The following is a 22,690-nucleotide window of genomic DNA, read 5'->3' as shown; positions in this document are numbered from 1 at the left end:
TAGCTCTTTTGGATCACATATTCCAATATCAAAACACCCTCTAAAGCATCCCTGTAGACACTGTAACTCAGCTTGCATAGTTTCAGTGCCGGAATCTGGGGATATCATCACTCTCTTTCATCACTAGATCCCCTTAATTAACTCTTTCCCAAAAATTTCGTTCCAAGGAACACAAGAAGGAAGGGATGTTTCTTTACAAAATGGTTCTGTGGACCAGTCGATTTAGGAAATGTGGATCCACTGTTTGTTTACTGCCATCCGTTCTCACTACTCTCTGAGAGAGAAGGGATTTTGTCTCTTTTTGTTTGGAGTGCTTATGCCAGGGCCTGGCACTAAGTAAGCACTCAGTACCCGTTTGCTGAACGAAAAAATTCTTATATCCTCCTATCGGAGTCTCACGGTACACGTTACTGAAATAAAAGCACTGATAAGTTCTACGTAAGTAAGACTTTTAAACTCTGCACCTTCCAAGCTTTTATAACCATAAAACAGTTTTTGCTCAGATCTCCTCTACACATTCCATGGAATACCACTTGGGAAACAATACTCTGAAGTTCTTCCCTGATGTTGTTCACAACTCTCACGCAGCGGATCTGTTTCTGATCTCTGAATAAGATCTATTTCCCCCCCTCCAGAGTTTTCTTCCACGGGCTAATGCCTTCAATTTTCCCAGTCACTTCACAGGTGACATGGTTTCCACATATGGCACAATCCTCTCCAGTTTGTCCACACCCTGAGTATACTACTGTACAGAACCAGACCCAGTGCAAACGACATCTGACCTTGTGTTGGAGCCAAGGCACCTACCACAGCGTGACCTATTAAACAGTTAGTCTATTACATTTCATGCATTTGAACGTGTGGCAGCTAGGCTGCATGCCCTACTGCTTCTTTAAAAACCAATTCAGACATCTCTTTCTCCAGGAAGCCTATTCTGAGTCTGCACGTATCCTCAGCACAGCAGTTACTGTGATGTCTTGTAACTGCCTTCTGGTGTATTTGTCTGTTCCTCTAGGCTCTGATCTCCTGGAGGGTCAGGCAATGTGTTTTACCCATAACTAAATCTCCAGCAACTGGCAAATTTGGTAGGTTCTTAACAAGTACTTTTGGAATGAATGAATGCATGCATGCATGAATGAAAAGTTCAATGGCTATGTAAGACTCTTCCTCGGGCATTGTTTTCCATCTCTTGCTACCAAAAGTCCTGTTACGTTTTTCCTGTTCTCCCCCAAATGGACTTCAAATTTAGGAAGACTCTGCTTACCAAATTGAATGTATTACATAAGAGTAGTTTGTTTTCCTATTATTCAATCAAATGCCTAGTTTTGGACCAGCAGGGGATAAAAGGCATTACCACAAACTCCAAAAGAGAATTCCAGCCGAGAGCGAGAGCCTGGACAGGCAGCCTATGGTCTGTGTCAAGAGGAGGTTTTACTCAGGTTTCTGGAATCCAGAAAATGCCTCCCTACTACTACCTCTAGGTGCTGACTGCTAGGGTACCAGAGGTCACAGATGGGAAAGCACTAACTTACAGCCTTTTCCAGGACCAGCGCCTGCGTTAACATCCACTTGAGTGTTTCCCACGAACCAGCATAAAGCGTAAGGTTAAAGCCATCAGTGAAAGGGCCTCATCTTTTAGCTTCTCTGGGAGATGGACATGCAGTTTTGAGATTTAGCTGTAGGTAGTTGTGACTGAGATCCTGCATTGTAGGCCAGCTTGTTGCTGCTTGGGAAAGACCCAGAGAAGATGCCCAGAGCCTCATAACAGCATCCATCTTTCAAGCCGAGATGGCTTATCCTCTCCCAAGTCTCTGCCTGCTTCCAGTCTCAGGCTGGAGTCTGCAGTCAGAAGCAGGTAGAGCCAGCGGCTTCCTCAACTCACTCCGGAGCATCCTTCCATCGTCTCTACGGCACCATCTGCCCGTGCCTCCTTTGGAAGCCTCTGTGGCTCCATTTCAAGCTTGTCGCCTGCAGGGTTTGGGTTGTGGAAAAGGCAGGGATTTTTATCTTTCAGTCCCTAACCCACTTCCTGTGTCCTACAACTATAGGCCGACTTGAGAAAAATCGCCAGGAACAAAAGCTAAGCCTGAATAAGGGCCCCCAAGTGCACACATTAGAGCTCTATTTTCTCTACTGTTTATTAAACCCCCAACCAACCCCCAGAAGAGAAGGCTCCTCCTTTTTTAAAAAAATTATTTTTGTGCTCTTTTTATGAAAGCTCACTTGGGAAAGGTTTGAGGTGATCTAGTCCACAATGACTGGCATTCAGGGTCTCAGAAAGGATGCTTGCTGTGTTTGAAAGTGGCCCAATTATTTTTTTCCCTCAAATCTAGGGATGGGGGAGCAGAGATTTCCTGGGATGTGCATGTAATGTTTTTCTGGTAAAAGGTTTTAAGGGGTCTTTGGGCAAACACCGAGTTGGGGGTGGGCCCCGGGAAAATATCCACACAGGGCTCCCCAGAACCCATCACACACAATGTTTCCTTCTTATAAAAATGGAGGTGCTAGTGAATTAGGCCATTCTTCATAAGCAAGAGGTGTTAGCCAAGATGGTCACAACTGTTCCTGTCTGTACTGAGAGAAAACGAGATATCACATTCAAATGATATGCCTGATGGGTTTTTTAGTTTAGGGATACTACTTACTTTCTCTTTTCTTTTTTAGATATTTATGCCATCATAATCTATCTTCCAAACAAAGCAACAGAATATTTTTTGAGATCTCACTGTGGGAGGAGGTCTAGGGAATACAACTACAGGAAGAGGTTTAAATAATTTTCACAATAAGCTCATAGCTTCTGCTCCAGGAAATGAAATAACAAGGGTCAGAATGTCCACTCTGTTTGCTGAAATAATGGTCCAGACATTTCCAGCCAGCCTGCTGCAGGATTCCAGCACCCCTCTGTAGCCTGGTTCCCGATGCTCAACTGTGAGCAAACAATATGTCTGGGGCCCAGGCTATTTGGATAATCACTGCTTCCTGCTTTGGCGCAGAACTGGAAGTTTGCAAATATAGTCTGGGTGCTGCATTGGATAGGGAATAAAGGATGTATAAACTCCTTTGATTGGCCTTTGTCACTGTGTGGTCCGAAATTTCAAACTGTTTATGATTAAGAGAACAAAACAATGACAGGGGAGGTACCCCGAGTTCTGGCAGATCCCACAATAAGCATTTATTAGTTTGCTATTGATCTGAATCCCACAACTTTACTCTTGACCTTTTGACTAATATTGATAAGGTGGATCATGAAAGCAGTTTATTTATTTGGGGGTTTAGGTCCCAGATGCGCTCGGCTCCTTTCCCAGTGTACTTTCCCTGACGTTAAATGCCTTGCTCTTTGCTTCAGTTCATCCTACTAGTGGCTACTGGCTTTGGACGCAGACACACTGGCTCGGTTCTCTTTGGATGAGGGGTGGGCAAATGGTCAGTTGTGGCTGAACTTCCGGGCTAGCCACAATTCCAGGTGACTGGGCCGAGCTCTCAAAATAAGGGGACTCAGAGCCCACAGAGGGAATTTCTAGCATTCCAGATTCTGTCCCCAAGGTCTGGTCCAAGGACCTCAGAGCCAGGTTAGCCCAGGACAAGTGGTGTCTGACACTGATTCTGTCCTTCCAGAAGCTTGTCTGGCTCTGTTTGACCAGTCCTCTATCAGCTAATTCAGGATCCCTTAACTCTGACTTTATCCTTTGAATTCCTCAGAAAGATGCTCATCTCAGTTTGGGAACGTGATTGTACTTTAGTCATTACACGCTAGAGCCATTTTTAATAAAAAAATCGTCGCTAAACTGCTGCAGAACTGGCTGAAACAGAAGTTGGCACATCCAGTTAGATGTGGCCTCTTTGAAGTTGCATGGTTTGAGGCAAGTTGCCAAAATTGAATTTTAGCTTTTAAAATATCACATCCATAGTAATGTGTGGAACAGATGTGTAAACGCCAGCACTGATCTCATCTCAGGGTTGGGGGGAGTGGGTGAGAGGGACGGGGTGGGCCTAGGCAGAGGGGCAGGGTTGAGAGGCTGACACATCAGTCACTTGTTTACAGGGCCACGGGACAGGTGAGAATCAAAGTACTCACAGCACTGAAATGACTGGGCCAAAATGTCACAGGCTGTGTCTGGAGAGGTGGTTACTAACCCACTTGACCAAGTGACCCCCCCTGAGCGGGCAATGGATTGTCTTGGCAATCAGATAATTTCAGCTCAGGAAATAAATCAATGAACATATATCAGGACTTCCTTGTGAATACCAAAGATGTAGATTTTTCAAAGGAAATCCAAAAAGGAGGGGATGTATGTATATGTATAACTGATTCATTTTGCTATACGGTAGAAACACAACATTGTACAGCAACTATATTCCAATAAAAATTAATTTAAGAAAAGACGTAGATTTTTCAGAAATGTCAATGCCATGGGGAAAATGAGTGTATGTGTGAGGGTGGGGGGGTGTGTGCACACGCACGTGTGTGCATGTTTATATGTGTCTCTTTGTTTACTTAACAGAAACGTGGAGAAAACTGAAATAGAAGAGTTACCGAACTTTTATCTTTTTTAGGTTCTGAAGTAACTCTTTTCGTTTAGGACTACGACATACGTAGTACATCAAGAGCTGCTGATAAATTGCTCCCATTTGGTACTTTAAGGCTATAGGTCTTACTATACAATTTACTAATTAAAAGTTTAGTGATTGATGCTTTCCCGGATTTGGCTTCAATGGAGCTCACCTTACTGACCTTCAAGAATGTAGCCTCTCTTAACCTTTCCCCAGGGATGGTGAGATCGGCTGGGACTTCGGACCCTTTGCTGCAGTGCTGCAGTGCCTGCACCTGGACAAACCTCTCCTCCAGCAACAAAATACAAAGAAACTATATGGGACTAAAAATAACTGCACGCCTGCCGCAGTTGAGGCAAGTTCTGGACAAAAGATACAAAAAGACCCAAAAAAAGCCCATGCCACTTCTGAAGAGCAGGGAGCAAAAATAGGGGGTTGGGAGCAAAAGCGGGGTACTGCCCACGCCCCCTGCGCACAACACCACCTAAGGAGTGGGCAAACCACCCAAGCTATCCTCCGGCCCCGACCCCTGGACACACCCCTACCCTCACCCCATATAAGGAACGAGCTCACGGGCCCCCATCCCCCCGCCCCCGGGAGTGAGCGAGCAAGGGAAGCTGTTACTTGTTCCCGCTCCCCGCTGCTGCAGCAGGGGCCCCAGTAAAGCCTTGCCTGAATTTCTTGTCTGGCCTCTGATCAGTTTCTATTGATTAAGGAGGCCAAGAACGCTGGTGGGTAACAGTGGTAGGACAAAACTGGGAAAAGAAGAAACTGCTCAGTGGCCTCTACTTCCTCTTATCCTAACTTTTCTACCACACACTTTTCTACTGGATTCATCTAATTAGTGTAGCTCTTCTTGGCTATCATTATTCCTAAATATTTGTTTCTAAGTTTATCACTTAAGAACAGTCCTGTATCTAAGTACTCTGAAGACATGGACTCCTGAGTGGGGGCTACCACGTAAGACGTATACAGAGCCCTTATCATCTCAAGGTGTGAAGAGATCCTTTAAGGGACTAAAGGTGATATAAAAGCCATAAAGTGGGAAAGACACAATGGAATCTAGTGGTTCATAACCTGGAATTCACAGTAGCAGTTTGGAGATCCTTGAGATGTGAGGGGCTTTCAAGTTCCATCAATATCCAAGGGATTAGGACTGTAACTCCTTTTAGACCCTAGGCGAAGCAAAAATAAGTACATACACTAAAAGCCAAGATGAGGCGGGTCATGCCAACAAAAACATCAAGTGTCTCTGCTCTGGGCTGGAACCGAATCACCTTACAGTGGTACCATTCGTTTCCTTGTGCAGAGCAGCAGCAACGGTGGGTCACGGCACACGTGCCAACTAATATTAAAAAAGGGGAATACAAATGCAATTTTCTTTGGAAAGAAAAACCTTAATGCATATGAATTGCACCGGCAGAGAAATGAAAGGTCTTCTTGGTGGAGAAAAGATGGGAAAATCCTGACATAGCTCAATGAAGAACGTTTACAAGGACACCTCTCAGCCCACGCATAGCAAAAGTGGCATTAAGTTTAATAAAACTTAAATCCCAGTTCTATTTTTTCAAAGCGAGGAAATAAGTCAGAAAAAAATCCAGATTTTTGCTCTTCTCTTCCTATCTATCTTCACACTTTTAGAATATTATACACTTATCTTCACATATTTAAAATACTGTTGCATTCATTGGTTCCAGTTCCTCAGATGTTTATGGCTCCCCAAACAACTAGTCAATCCCTGGTAAAAGAAGAGTCCAACTAGTTTAGCAAAGTTTCAGCCAGTTGTTGGCTATGGGGTAACCACAGGCTGTGTCTTGTGCCAACTTAAATGCTCGCTTCCAGAGCTGCAATTCCGCGTGAGCCACAAACTTCTCTCTACCTTTATCTTTTCCACCTTAGTCTACCTCTGGAACTTCAGAGAAAGGGGGGATGATGTGTCAAAGTTAATGGATCAAATTGCCTACTTCATCCACTCAACGCTCTCTGGAAGGTTTCAAATCCATTTGCCTTTCTGAAGAGAGTGAAAACCAGGTCCCTCTAATGACTCTTCCTGGCTGAACTCAGCTGCTGTCTTCAGAGTCAGGGCTAAAAGCAGGCTGGGGAGTTCTGTGGTCTGTAAAAGCCACGTTACCGTGAGAGTGCAGATGGGCTTCAGGGAAATGTCCAGAGTCCTTCATGGTCTCTACCCCAAAAGCCTACAGATGTCCCACCCAATCCACATCAGAACTTCATCTGATGTTAAAATGGTTCAAAAGAAATTACCTATGGAGAAAAATCTGCCTGTGGTTTCCTGTCTATCAAGACTGAACACGGCAATTAGATACTCAGCAGCTTATCACTGAAGCAGCAAACTCTGAAAACACAGCTTCCTCTTCAAGACCAAGAGCCAGTATTTCAGGCATTTTTCGGGGTAGAAATTTCAGGTCAGAGTTCTCTGAGGGGAAAGAGAAGCATGTGGTTTGGTCTTGAGGAGCAGAAACCCAGGCTGAGATGGTGGCCTTACTGCTTCCCTCCTCCTGGGGTCGTGTCCCCTCACTGTTGGCCTCACTCCTGCTTGTCTATAGATCTCAGCTTAACAGTCATTTCCTTGGGAAGGTCTTCCCTGATTACCTGGGATCAATATTCAGTCCTGCTAGAAAGACAGCGATGTCCACTTAGCCTGTTGCCCTGTTAGTAATACCACTGGCCTGTGAGCTCCTCGACAGTTTTGCACCTCCTTCTGCATCTTCCCAACCTTGGCACCCAGCACAATGCTTGGGAAATTGTAGTTCATTAAGTAGTTGAATAATCAGTGGCTGAATGAATGAGGAAACAAACGAACATCTTGGGGGGACTGACTTGCCCAAGTCAAATGATAAAAGTAAAATGAGTTTGAATTAAGAGTGTTCTTTTTTTTTTTTTTTTGCGGTACGTGGGCCTCTCACTGTCGTGGCCTCTCCCGTTGCGCAGCACAGGCTCCGGACGCGCAGGCTCAGCGGCCATGGCTCACGGTCCCAGCCGCTCCGCGGCATGTGGGATCTTCCCGGACCGGGGCACGAACCCATGTCCCCTGCATCGGCAGGCAGACTCTCAACCACTGCGCCACCAGGGGAGCCCTAAGAGTGTTCTTTGTCTTCTGGGCTTTTATATGCAAAAAGAAGGGGTCAGCCACTTAGTTTGCACCCCACCTTTAGGGACGGAAACAGAAGGAAAGAAATCAAACCCTAGTGATCAATATTTCTCAACAGGAGAACATAATGATCATGTTGAAAACAGGACTCTGAAAGACGGCAAAATGTGATGATGTTTATAATGATGTTTGGTTTGGTGCAAAATGTGGTTATCCAGAATGCTGAGAGAAAGGGCCAATTCCATCCCCAGTAAGGTGAGATTTTTACCTCAATAAGTTTTTCGCTTTAACTCTTGCTTCCGATTTGGTATTAATACTTTAAGACAGTTCATTAGGATGACAGTTATGCTAAATTGTCATACTAGGAAAATTGTAAACTGGATAACCCCATTACTTTCCAGGGAATTATTTGGTTCTCTGGGCTTTGGGTGGCAGGATTCCGAAGTGTAGGTAACTCACCAGTGTAGAAACAGACTCCCAGCATGTGTCTGAGGCTGAGAAACTGAATGGGCAATGTTGGAGCTGAAAGGCAGTGATGGGATCATCCAGTCCAGTTCTGGCATTGTACGCATAGGAACCCTGAGGTTGGGAGGGGAGACGTGGTTCCCTAAGGCCTTGCAATAGTAAGTGGAGAAATCAGGGCCATAACTCAGTTCTCTTGGGTTTCCATTCTGGCCCTTCCCACTATCATATGGGTAAATTTTGGGTCCTGCAGAGATTTGCCCCAAGATCATGAGACTCACAGCTTACAGGACTAACTGGTTTACTCTGAGGAAACGGCTCTCAGCAACAGGTCAACATGGTTTTGATCAGCAAGGCAATCAGATGAGAATTTTTTCTTCCAGTGGATACAGAAAACAGGATCTAAGAAAAGTCCCAGCTGGGACTGATAAAAACATAGTAACATTGAGGGGGCTTCCCTGGTGGTGCAGTGGTTGAGAGTCCGCCTGCCGATGCAGGGGACATGGGTTCGTGCCCCAGTCTGGGAAAATCCTAGATGCCGCGGAGCAGCTAGGCCCGTGAGCCAGGGCCGCTGAGCCTGTGCTCCGCAATGGGAGAGGCCACAGCAGTGAGAAGCCCGCGTACCGCAAAAAAAAAACAAAAAAAAAACATAGTCACATAAATCTGTTCTTACAGCCTGCTTTCCACCATGGCCAGCCCCACTCCCCACACATTTCCTTTTCTTCTGGTGTCAACATTCTGCAGTCTTAAGTGTGACTAAATCAGATGATTGTTTTATTCCTAGGTAGACTTGAGCGACTTGCCCTGCTTAGCCCTTTCCATGCAAACAATGATCACATCAGGACACTCAGGGTATGAGACGTTAGGGGGATGCTAACGCCACCTGGAGGAGAAGCTGGTCCTTTCCTGGAGCTTTCACAGAAAATTTCTAAATATCCCTGTTGAGAGAGTGACCTAGCTTCAGAGGGTGAATACACACACTCACACACACGCACACAACCTTTTACTACTAACTGACCAGGAAACAAGGTAGTAGGTAGAAACGCAGCATATATCTTCAGGACCGAAAGGGGAGGCAATGCAGCCTGATGGAGACTATGTGGTTTTCTGGAGTCAGACGTAACTGGGTTCTAATTCCAATTCTGTTGTTCATTCCCTGTATATCCTTCAAAAAACTAACTGATCTCTCAAATCACAATTTTGTCACTTGTAAAACAGGCACGTCACACTTACCCAGTAAGGTTGATGTGAGAATGAAATGCGAAGCATATGAGTGAGCAATGCTCCCAACACGGTACCTGGTCCCAAGCTCTCTACTTCTATTAGCGTTAATGATGCTGTGGATATTCGTCTACATTCCTGGCAATGAAACACATTTGCTTTCTGTCTTGCTGTGCAGAACACAGGCATACCTTGTTTTATCGCGCTTCAATTTATTGCGCTTTGCAGATACTGCGAGCTTTACACGTGGAAGGTTTGTGGCAACCCTGCATCAAACAAGTCTATTGGTGCCATTTTAAAAGCAGTATTTGCTCACTTGGTGTGTCTGTGTCAGATTTTGGTAATTCTCACAATATTTCAAACTTTTTCATAATAGTTATATTTGTTATGGTGACCTGTGATCAGTGATCTGTGATGTCACTATTATGACTTGCTGAAGGCTCAGGTGACGGTTAGCGTTTTTTAGCAATAAAGTGTTTTTTAATTACACTTGCGTACATTGTTTTTTTAGATATAATGCTATTGCACACTTAATAGACTACAGTGTAGTGTTAATATAACCTATATGCACTGGGAAACCAAAACCTCAGTGTGACTTGCTTTATTGTGATATTTGCTTTATGGTGGTGGTCTGGAACCAGACCTGCGATATCTCTGAGGTTTGCCTGTATAGAAATTTCTTTTGTGTTTTCAATCTTCGCAGTACACATATGAACTTCATGATAACAATAATGACCAAATGACTTTTACTCTGCAGAAACAACTAATATAGAAAACGGAAGTACCAAATGTGTACTTTTCCCCAGGTGATTCTTTTAAAAGGTCTGGAGGAGTAATAGAAAAATGCCTGGGTTCTGATGCTGTGACCAATGTGAAGGGGATGGATGGGACAATGGTGATGATTTCTCAATATATGAGGGACAGCACCCGGGCTCTGAAAGGGGGTTTGCTTCTAAAAGGGTGGCTCCACCTCTCTTGGCATTATCACTTGTCATAAAAATCAAGTTAAAATGATTCATATCGTTACACAATACACTTTATAGCAACACAAAAGCTTCACCCTCTGGTATCCTCTTGTAAATCATAAGTAAAGATGCTGTTTGTCTAAGGAGTCCATTCTTGGTCCCTACAATCCATTCTCCACAGGCAGCTAAAGTGATCTCTTAAACATCTAAATCCGATCATGTCACTGGCCAGCTTAAAATATCTCTATCACTTCCCTTAGAATAAAATCCAAAGTCGACTAGGTTTTCAAGATCAATGTCTGTCTCCTTTAACTTCTTCTTGTATTCCTTCTTTCCCTACTCACTATGCTCTAGCCACTTGGGCCTTGTTGCTCTAACATACCAAATTTTTCCCACCCCAGGGCCTTTGCACTAGCCGTTTCCTCTATCTATAATGCTCTTTTCCTGATTATTCAAATGCAGGGTCCTTTTGGCACTCAAGTCACATTTTCAGAGGTCTCTTGATGACCCTATCTGCAGTAATTCTATCTGCCCCCTACTCATATATTCATCTATATTTCCTTCTCAGAACTTTTGTGTTTTGGTTAATTGTCTGCATTCTTCACTCCCTTAAAATGCAGCTCTTGGAGGACAGGAATCAAGTCTGTCCCCTCATTACTCGATCCTCAGCATCTAGAATACTAACGTCTGTTAAACAATTGAATGAACCAGAGCTCAAGCTTACAAACAGATTTTAGTCGTAGCATGCAACCAGAAGGGGAAAATACAACCTTTCATATGAGGACCCTTTTCTTAAGTCTTCATTTTCATCTCAAATTTTGTCTTTATTCTGAGAGATTCAATGACCATTTTGATGACTCATTCCAACAACTTAGCCTTGAAATTTCTGGACATCCTCCCCCATGTCAAAAATGTTCACGTTTGGTGTACTTCAACTACCTACTTCTCCTTTTGTAACCTTACACTTCAATAGTCCACCTGTGATCATAAGCCTCTTGCCTTCTAGTTTTCTTAATTTCATTCCATTCAGAGGCTCAGAGCATAGGAAGCCTGACAGGTATCTGAGCCAGGATTCAGGGATCCAGGATACCAAATCAGTGGGCAGAACACTGGCCCATGTCAGGAGCCAGGGATGCAAAGCATAAGTGCTCAGGCCGTCCAAGAGTGGGCTGAACCAACAATTTTAGCTTAACTGGACACAGATTATAAGGGCTGGGAAGATGCACACCATCAAAAACAAGAGATTACCTTCAGGCATAGACAGGGACTGGAAGACTCAGACAGGGGCCAGAAATAATTCTAAGTGACTTTTTTGCTCCTGCAAACCACTGACAGACTCCTGAAATGGGGAGCCGAGAGGGGACTGGGATAGAGTTGGGGTTCTTGGAAATCCAGAGCTCTCGCTTATCAACTGGGACAATTTGGCTTCTGACGTCACCACTATGTCAAATCTGTCTCTTGCAATGACGTTTTCCAATCCAATTCCCACTGGCAGTTTCCAGTCTTCATCGTCCTGCACCTCTTGGCTACATTGGACAGTGTTGATCACCCTGTTCTTCTCAAAATGCTCCGTTCTGTAGGCTTCCATGATACCACACTGCCTAATCCTCTTCTGGTCCCCTTGCTTCCTATCTGTCTCTGTCACGGGATCCTGACTCTCTTTCACCTCCATCTGGTGTTCCTATAGGTCTGTCTTGTACCTTCTTAGCATTTTATTTTACATATTCCTTGCAGTTCTCTCTTTCATCCTCATGGCTTCATCTAGCACTCAAATGCTTCCAGACTCACATCCCTTGCATAGTTTTTTCATGCCTGAGCTTCAGAAGTGTGTGTTCAATAGCCTCTTGGATATCTCTCCCTGGACCTCTCCTAGGCATTTCAAGTTGAACACGTCCTTAACTAAATTCTTAGTGTTTCTCACCCAATCTCCTTCCATTCCACTATTTTTTATTTCAGTGGGCAGTTCTACCATCTAATCAGTCACATGCAAGCAAAAAACCTGGAAGTCAAACTTGACTGGGTCTTCTCCTGTACCACCCACATCTATCATTTAATTAATTCATTCAGCAAACTGCAAGCAAGTCCTGTTACTTACCAGGTATTGTTCTAATTATGGACTAAATAGTGATACGGGAAACAGATACAATTCCTGTCTTCATGAAGCATATACACTACCGGCTGACTTTATCTCCAAAGTGTTTCTTCTGTCCCTCCTCTTTTATTACTAGCAGTAGTTGGCATGTAACAGATGCTCAATTAATCTTTATTGAATGAATGAATACATGAGAATGCAACTATCTGAACATCTGCTGTCTATATAGCACAGATTATGGCATGACATACCAATGTCGTTAAAAATATTTCAAAGCATACTTTGTGAATCAATAGAAACTAAAACATCTGGCCAATTTAGCTAGCAAATCCCCAGTGAAGCATTAGTATGTTTTATCTGTGTTATGCAAACACCCAGATGGTCTGGGCTTCCTGTGGTATTGACTGGGTGTTTTGGCAGAGCACAGGCTCAGCCAGACCAGTTTTGATCTCTTCCAGGCACACATTATGTCTCTGAATTGCACATATGAATCACTGACTTCCAGAGCTAAGCATAAGTGCAATTCTGATGCTTGTGACCATTTTAATTGACTCAATAATTTCCAGAATGTTATTAGTGCCACTCGGTTATTTATGAATATCAGCATACATTCACTGGCTCTTAAGTATGAAGACATAAAACAAAATTGAGATTATTCATGTGGAAGATGGCAAAGACAGGCAAAACTCAGGCATCATAAGAAATATATGGTATGGTTAAACACCAAGAATAAGAATCTTTGACTAATAATGACGTCTTTTATAAAAACTATTTGATGACATCAGTAAATATCTTTAGGAAATCAGCAGATAAATATTTCCAGTATTCCTATATAATTCTACCAGATCAATCAATCATGACTTAAAACCGAGCACCTCTACCTCTCTTCTGGGTTCTCAATTCCTAGTAGCAAGGATAGGTACACACTGAGATGAGAACAATTAGGAATTATCCCCATTTCCACAATCAGCTTAAACGGACAGAGTTTTTCAAAAGGAAAGACCAAAAAGAAAAAGAAGAACAAAAAACCAAGGGAGAAAACTTTATGCAGAATTACTGAAGTGTTCAGGGTGAGGCATGCATCTTTTTAAAATAAGCAGCCTTCAGGCTCAAGCTAACAATAGGCAGAGGAAACAGAGGGTACTTTCAGCTGGGCATGCACCAACTCCAGGAAGTATTTAAGACCGTAATATTCTATAACAGCAAATTGTACCATGCATACCAATTCAGGGATGGAAAGAGGTAGGCGTTGAAATCAGTGATGACTTGTGTAGGCATAATAATTTGGGGGGAAAGTAAACACTCACAAAAGAATATTAAAGGCTCTTGCAAGGCATGCAGGTTCAAGGGTTCAACCTGCATCTTTGACCAGTGAATGGGGTCCATGCATTGATCCTTAGCTCCTTCACACAGAGCTGGAAGGAAACCAAGGTTAACCTGGCCTCAGAGCGCCCCATCAATCTTTCAAATGCAGAATAAAGAGGCAAGACTTTCAGCATTTTAACCTTTTCCATTTTAAATGTCTTTAAGCAGACAGATTTTTCTTAACGACAAGTTAATGAGAAATGTTCAGGTCTGTGGATTAGAACAATGAACACATATATGTCTTCATAAAGCCCCAGACACTATCAATTTGGTCTATTTATTTCATAGTACTGTCAGCTTTCCCTTGGCTCGGGAGAATGTCAGAAGCTGTTTACAAGCCTTATATAGTGGCTTTTCTTGGGTTAGTTTCTTTAAAAAAGCACAATGAAGTCACACAACTTACATGAGTTCAACTATATGTCCCTGGCCTGAGGGAAGGGAAGGGAAAACCTGTTAGAGCAGGTGATTTTGCCCATGCTCTGAACAAGCATTCTGGAGAGGGGAGCATCTCTGAATCCACTTTGGTTCTCTCTTGATCAACTTCAGTTCTCTGGTGCCTCTCAGTGTCAGAGCAGCTCATTGGGTTTAGTGTGATTCTGGTATTTGAAGATATACTTTTAAAAATAATTTGATGATTGATAACTTACACCTGATGTACTGACTTTGTTGCTTTATCCCTCATGGAAGATGCAAATCCACACTACATAAGAATAGCATTATGTGGGTGGCTTTGAAATTGCTTACTACTCTTGAATGCCCTCATCCTTTCCTTGCTTGCATCTTTTATATTTCCAAATCAACAATGCCCTCCTGATTTTAAATTTCAGAGGGCACCTCGGTACTCCTAGCCAGCCAACTACCTAAAAAAATTACATTCGCATGGACTTGACCTTCCCCCTTTGTTGTTAGTTCAATAAAATGAGGTTTATCCTTTCCAACATGAGTAATTGATTTTGGTAAAATTATAATTCAGCTTCACATGACATTTATTTTTAGCTAGGTCAAAAAAAAAAAAAAAAAAGGAGAGGGTGGTGGGAACCCTCTGGTATTTCTGGCATTTCCTGAAATGACATACGTAGGTTAATTCTGTCCTGAGGTGATACATTTGATCAATTATGATTAAGGCACTCAGCAGAGAAAGGGTTAAAGATGAATTGGTCTTCTCTGAGGCAACTGGGTTGGGGGTGCACATGCATTCACAGCAAACCAGAAGAAGCAAGCCAGGACTTACGTTCTGTTTCCCCACTATGTTATCAAAGGGCAGTTCGGGGCTCCAGGATCCTTCTGTGAATGTCGCCCCACTGTTTCTCCTGTCTGAGGAGCTCACAGATTCCTTGACGATGTCTTCAGGCAAAGACAGCAGACTCTCCTCAGGCTGCTTAATTAAATAGGTCTCTATATTATGCTTCCTCAAGAATTCGTTCCTCTCTTTACCATGACCCTCTTCCACGTTATAGTCACCGTTGAGGCAGTCCAGCGTGGCTTTGGAAATGTGAATCCTCCTGTGTGGACAAAGCATAGGTTGTTATACACCTGACGTGGCTTGCAAAGGCCATCTCTGTTTTCGGTCCTGTGCAAACCCAACATCAGGGCTGTGCATGGGTGCTGTGAGGACGTGTCCTCCAGGACAGTATCTGTTCCCCTGAAAAAGTAGAAAGAATAAAAGAAAACAAAAGTATAAATCAATGAGCAGGTATCTATCACCAACTTCACCCCAAGGGTCGCTGTAGACTCTGATAAATCGTAGCCCCATTGAGCCACATTTAAGCACTTCCTTTGGTTTTTCTTCTGTCAGCCTGATCCCAGCAACTTTTAAGAATCAGTGATTTTTTCAGTCATGTTGATTATTTTGGAAAAACAAGTTCCATAAATGTTTCTGAACTCAACGGCAATTCTTGTCCTATCACCATGCAAACGTAGTGCTTACTGTTTTGGAACTTTTCCTACCTGTTCAATTTTCACATATTTGTGCCTTATTTCTTCAACTTGTCTATAATCTTCTGAAGAACAAAGGCAGGTCTTATAAGTCCACAGGGCTACACGGAGGGTCCTTTAGGAAAACCACTGTAAGATGCCATTTCCCTTGTAATGTGTATATGGAAAGCGGAAGAGAACACAGCTGTGGATACGTGCAGGCTGGCAGCTGGCTAGGCTCACTCACAAGGTAAGAGACTCATACCAGCCATCATAGTTCAAGATTCACGTTTCTTTTTTAGCAAAACAACAGATGACATCAAGAGCCTTAAAATCAGATGTGAATTGTGGGAATGTCACATGGTAAATCCTTCTGGGCAAGAGTTTTTCTGTTCTCCTAACTGCCTAACTCAGACTACTTGTTGTGGTGCATTGTGGTCTGGCTAGACTAGCTTGGTGGTTACAAGCATGGATGCTTCGGCCAGATTCCCTGGATTGAAACCCTAGCTCTGCCACTTACTAGCTGAGAGAGCTTGTGCAAGTTATTTAAGCTTTCTATGAGTCTGTTATCTCACCCATAACAATGGGAAAAATAATAGTACCCATTTTTTAGGGTCTTCATGAGTTGTAAGAGTTGATTCGTGTAAAGTAGTTAAAACAGTGCCTGGTACACTGCACATGCTACAAGAACAAACCTTTAAATTATTAGGATTATTTTAAAAAATGCTATTATCTTATTTCTGTTGTTTATTCCATGCCTCCTCAAGGCTTATAGGGTACACTTTAAATTCTGAACAAGGTCTCTAAGACCTCCACTTTCTGGGCCCTGCGACTTCAAGGCTCATGTTCTGACACTCTCTCCAGCTAATCAAGTAATTGGCATGTCATCAAATTCAAGGTGTTACTTCACACCTACTAAACTCAGAACAAGCCAATCTTCCTGCTTAGAATGCTCACGCTGTGTTTTCCACACAATTTCCTACTCCCTGATTCAGCACAAATTCATTTCCCTAGGCTGACTTTAGTGCTCTTTTAAATGAATGAATAAGGTAGATACTTAAGACTTTGCTTGGCTTTTGGATTCTAGAAACAATATATCCAAGGAAACAATTTTTTTAAAGTGATGTTTCCAAATGCATTTTCTTCAGTGCTGCCTCGACTTCTCCTGTTACCCCCCTTACCCGTCCTGCTAAGTTCTTGCTTACAGAGGTAATAATCCACTGCAAAGGACATGTAAAGAAACAGAAACTACAAACAATGCATTTCTGTTCATTTAAGGCACATTCTGCATGTTTTCCAAATAAGTATCCTTGTATATAGACATTGATTTCAAACGTGAGGTAAGATACAGGCATACCTCGTTTTATTGTGCTTCCCTTTTTTGTACTGCACAGATACTTCATTTTTTTCCAAATTGAAGGTTGTGGCAACCCTGAGTTGAGCGAGTCTGTCTTTCCAAGAGCGTTTGTTCACTTCATGTCCCTGTGTCACATTTTGGTAATTCTCAAAATATTTCAGACTTTTTCATTATATTTGCTATGATGATCTGTGATCAGTGATTTTTGATGTTACTGTTGCAAAAAGATTACAACTAGCTGAAGGCTCAGATGGTGGTTAGCATTTTCTAGCAATAAAGTATTTTTTAATTGAGGTATGTATATTGATTTCTTTAGACATAATGTTATTGCACACGTAATAGACTATGGTATAATGTTAATATAACTTATATACACTGGGAAACCAAAAATTAGTGTGACTCGCTTTATTGCAATATTTGCTTTATTGTGGTGGTCTGGGACCCAATCTGCAATATCTCCAAGGTACGCCTGTATTAAAAATAAAAGCATGTGAAAGATGTTTTGAGCTCTCTTGAGAAAAGTGCTAATTACAAGATATTCTCATGATAAATTCTGTCAGTACATAGGAACTCAGTAGCGTTGACCTAGGAGAATAGAAAAGATGTTTGACCTTCCATGAAATGAATAGATGTCCCAGTCTTTCTCAGATCAAGCTCAGAGCTGGGTGCTTGAAAGCTGTCTTTTTCTCCCAGGCAAAATGAAACTCCTGGTCGTGTTTCGTAAAGTCTAATAGCTGATGTTCTTTTAAAATAATCAAGTGAAATACCACCCCATTTGGTATTTTCTCTAGATTCTACATTTTATTATTCTGCTGTCAACGCTCGGGGACTAATATTTGCATATCCTAAATCAATATTATGTTTTCCATAGTGAAAGGCATCCTTGCCGTTACTTATTCCTGATCCTTCTGCTGAAATTCTAATCAATATTTAAATGCTTTGATAGAAACTGGATTTTAGGTGTTCATTTTCATCCTTGCTACTACCTTGAGCTTTGGAGTAATACATTTGCAGCTGAGAGTCTGGGGATTACATTTCCCTCTAAGGAAATGAGTCAGTTCTCATATATTGAATGTCAGGTAACTCTGACACTTTCTGATAATTTTAAATGCCAGGATATACCAATAACAGTCATGACAGTAAATAAGATCTAACAGTTGGGCACCACTTATTTTGTGTAAATGTTACTTTGTAGCCAAATGTATTATTCTATGTGCTTTGATCCATGGATCATCTCATATAATTTCCATTCTTCCAACAACTACAGGGGATAAGGCGTTTTTTTTCCCCTCACTTCGCTGACAGTGAAACTGGCTCAGAGGCAGTGAGTAAGTAACTAGACCAAAGTCTCATCAGTAGTAGATGGCAGTGCTGGATTGAGACAAAAACATTCACTTTCAGAGTCTTTCCAAGACCCTACAGCTACATCATAGGGTCATTACTACAACCACAGCTATTTCCTGAGCAAAGGACTTCATATACATTGTTTCATTTAACTAAAGGTTGAGAACAGTGATCCTCAAAATGAGGTACCAAGGCCAGCAGCGTCAGCATCACCTGGGAGCTTGTTAGGGAGGCATATTCTCGGTTCCCATCCCAGACACAGCGATCAGAAACTCTGAGGGTAGGGCGTAGCTATTGATGGTTTAACAAACTGCGTATGGGTTCTGCATGCCTGCGGGTTACAGACTATCGATCATTATGCCGTGGCGTTGGACGCCTCCCTCCCTTCTTCCTAGGTTCTATACAGCACGCTAGGCACTGGGGACACAGAGGGACTGGAGATTCATAATAAAAGGACAATCTTGAACAAACTGGATTGATAAATTAACAATGGAAGACAGTGATGGGTAGTGAGGCACTTAATAGCTGCGTTTATGTGACAGATTTAACTTCTTTGAGCCTCAGTCTCCCCATTAAAACAAGGAAGCCACGATTTACTACGTGGGGTGTTGTGAGATCAAATGATATGATGTATTCATGGTATTTAGCACTACTCAAGATGTGTTTAGAATTGGGGGCTATCTCGCTCATTGAAAGGAAAAGTAAGCTGAGTTTTTTTCCTACAAATAGCGATTGATAGGAAGGGGAAATAGCAGACATTAAAAAAGCAGAAAAATAAAAAGCCAAACAATTTCAAATCATGGAAAGTTCAGAGATATGTCTGAGTTTTCAAAGGAAGGGTAAGGTCGTATAGCAGGTCTGTAAGTCTCAACCCTGGCTGCCCATGAGAACTGCTTTAAGAACTTAAAATAGATTCTGCACAGATTTTGCTTTACATGAACTGGTCTGGGGTCTGGAAAACCAGGATTTTTTTTTTTTTTTTAGGAACACCAGGATTTTTAAAATGCTCCTCTTCTGGTTCCAATGTAAAATCAAATCTGAAAACCAACGCTTTGCAGGGTTAGGTCCTGAACAGCTGAGTGTCATCTCACCGTCCTCATTGCCTATGACAAATGTCACTAAAGTTTTGAGGCCAATATTTGCATGATGTTTTAATGTTCTGTCACTTCCAAAATAATTGCTTCTTGGACATATACTTCTGAATTCTGCACATGGGAAACCCACTGTCACAAAGTGAGCAAATGATAAGTGTTAAGCAAGAAGAGGGTTTTGCTTTGGCTTACCCAGGGATTCCTCCAGATTCAAGTTTGTTCGCAATATCCACATCCCAAGACCAGACATCAAACTGCCACTTCCGTAGACCCAACACGCCACATAGCACTGAGCCTGAGTGGATTCCAATCCGCATGTCAACATCATGCTTCGTCCTTGACCGCACATACCTGTTGACATAGGTGAATGCAGAGACACATGTAAAAGGCCAGTGTAGGCACCCTTGGCCTGGGTGGCAGCCTGGGTCTTGCCTACTCCATAAGTTCAACTCCTGTCCATTCATATGCCACCTCTTCCATGAAGCCTACTTGGATTTCCTGATAACAGAAAGATACCCTTCCTCCTCCAAACTCTACTAGTCTTTTATCTGAACGTGTAAGGGCCCTTATCGCCCTTCTCCCCAAACCTGCTCATCCTATATAACTTCTGTCTCAGGGAATGGCATCAATCTCTCTCTCTACTCACCACTGTACAAACCTGGGATAGATTATAGGTTCTGCACTTCACTGCACACTCCATTTCCAACCTAAATATTTTAATTTTTATTCCATTTTCTTCTCTCCCTTCCTCATACCAACACTCTAGTTCAGGCCACCATCAGGCTTCAGTCTGGGGTCCCTGCCTCAGCCTGACCACCTTCCAGCTCATGTTCTATCATGTTCTACATGGCTATCACGAACACAGAAGTGGCCTTGTCCCTCCATCACTGCCTTGTCTGAAGCTCCTTCCTGACCTCCTGACTCCTCAGAGCAGTGGTCTCTGGAGTGTGCTCACATCCCAGGGCTGAGCCGGGTCAATGGCTGGGAAGCAGGAAGACAGTGATACAACCTCCATCCATAGCTTTTGCGTTTTATCTTCACCAGAATTTGATATATGGGTTGACTTTAGCCACCTCACAGGGTCTGTGTCAGACTGACCTCTGACTGTAAGCATGGGGGAGGAGGCAGCTTGAGAAAACAGGAAGATTTCTACCATCAGGAGTTTCCTCTGTGCACACACATTCCTTCTTCATTTTCAAAATATTTCAAACAGGGGCTTCCCTGGTGGCGCAGTGGTTGAGGGTCCGCCTGCCGATGCAGGGGACACGGGTTCGTGCCCCTGTCCGGGAGGATCCCACATGCCGCAGAGTGGCTGGGCCCGTGAGCCATGGCCGCTGAGCCTGCGCGTCCGGAGCCTGTGCTCCGCAACGGGAGAGGTCACAGCAGTAAGAGGCCCATGTACCGCAAAAAAAAAAAAAAAAAAAAAAATTCAAACAATTTTAGTTTTAAAGTGTGCCCAGCATCACTATAGTAGAGGGTATAATATGGACTCTAGTGCCAGACTACCTGAGTTTATATCTTGCTCTGCCACTTACTAGCTGCATGACCTTAGGCACGTTACTTAACTTCTGTCTATAAAATGGGAGCGATAATAGCATTGTCAGGGTTAAGTGAATAAAGATACGTAGAGAGTTGAGAATAGTCTCTGGCACGTACTAAGGACTACTGGGTTGCTTGTCACATATGAAGGAACTGCAGGAAAGTTAACCTATTTCTTGTGGCCACACAGCTGGTAAGCATGATTCTAAGACTAAACTGGAGCTGCTGTTTTTCAAACCTCATACTCCTTGCAACATAGACACTGTATGTGGTGTGTGATTCTGGGCAAATAGCTTAATCTTATCCAGAGTTTCAATGGTTGTAGAATAAAGCTCTAGCTGATTGTTTCACTCACAGAGCCTTTGTGAGCCCCAAAGGAGATAATGGCTGTTAAAGTGCTTTGCCAACTAATTGTGAGGGTCTATTAAACAGCACACCATGCTAATGCCATTAGGCAATTAGCATTGTACAGGGAACGCACTGGAACATCTTAATGAAAAGACATTTAGATTTTTAATTTTCTTCTACAAAACAAATATCATAAGAAGACAAACTTTTTCACTGCACTGTTTTTCTTTTTGTTGTGTCTGGGATTTGACTTAATAAAAGAGAAGAATGAAATGACGGAGAAGTAATGAATAATTTACAGACAGCCATCCTCTTTGGAAAGGCTACCCAGCGGTTGCATAGAACTACAAACACATTCCATGTGTTTCAAGATCTGTTCCTGAGGGGGAAGGGGGCCTTTGAGCATTCTTGAAGCTAAAATGGAGGGAATTCAGCTCTGAGTTACGGGTCCCTTTTCAATTTTTCCAAAGAAGAGCCCCACCGTTGCTTTGCTGTGCCTCGTCAGTTGCAAGTAAAGAAAAAAAAATGCCTATAGATCACTCGCCTTATAAACATCTGCACCCGCTCTATTTCTCCACAAACTCTGAGCTTCTGGAGGGCAGGGGTACCATCTTTCATTTCCACGTGCCCACACTTAGCACAGTGCTTCGCACGTAGTGCTCAGAAGTATTTGTTGAATTCATGGACAAAGCTCAAAACCTTTCTTGCTCTACAGCCCCTTGTTGTCCCAAGATGCTTCTAAGAGTCCCAGGGGAACCACGGAGGTGTGTTTGGCCCTGCCAGTTGGGGAGTGGGGAGACCCTCTACATCTTTCCCTTTCAATTAAAGCAGCTTTGCTCTCATCTGTTTTCATGGAGGGCTTCTAGCTAAGATTTATTTTCAATAAAGACTCCACTTAATAGTTATTACTATTTTTTGTAGCTCTAGATCAAGCTGGGTACCAATAATGCAACAGTTTACCAGCATAAGAGCGATGATGTCATTTCCTTTAATTGAACTATTAAAGACGAGTGTTTGGTATATGATAAAAGACAAAGAACCTTAGAAATGTTCTTTCAGTTGAAATGCTTCAAATGATTCATTTTTTAGCCAATTAACCAATCCATCGATGGTGCTGGAGAAATGAGAGCCATCATTGATCTGTAGATTAGACTTTCTCCACCGTTAAATAAATGGATGAATAGAGAGACAAACTTCGGCAGAGTGGCAGATTGGTACTGTGGGTGAAGTACATTCAACTCTTCAGCTTTGGGAGCAGAGACTGGAGTTCTAATGCTGCATCTACCCCTTGTTGGCTGTGGAAACTGGAGCAAAGGAAGTAAATTCCCCTCT

General features: G+C 42.8%; 1 protein-coding gene across 3 annotated transcripts in view; it reads right to left on the bottom strand.

Moving 5' to 3' along the window:
- Positions 1-22,690, bottom strand: part of ADCY8 (adenylate cyclase 8) — a 218,726-nt gene that overhangs the window by 95,074 nt on the left and 100,962 nt on the right. For all 3 annotated transcript variants that reach the window (XM_067711242.1, XM_067711243.1, XM_067711245.1), the window contains exons 6-7: positions 19,664-19,822; positions 14,997-15,267 (exon numbers count right to left, since the gene is read on the bottom strand). In XM_067711242.1, coding sequence (XP_067567343.1) covers positions 14,997-15,267; positions 19,664-19,822 — 430 coding nt within the window. The remainder of the gene's footprint in view (positions 1-14,996; positions 15,268-19,663; positions 19,823-22,690) is intronic.

The sequence above is a fragment of the Pseudorca crassidens genome, chromosome 17, assembly GCF_039906515.1.
Source record: "Pseudorca crassidens isolate mPseCra1 chromosome 17, mPseCra1.hap1, whole genome shotgun sequence".
Taxonomy (NCBI): domain Eukaryota; kingdom Metazoa; phylum Chordata; class Mammalia; order Artiodactyla; family Delphinidae; genus Pseudorca; species Pseudorca crassidens.
The sequence above is the reverse complement of the archived record's forward strand: the minus strand, read 5'-3'. Positions and strand labels throughout refer to the sequence as shown.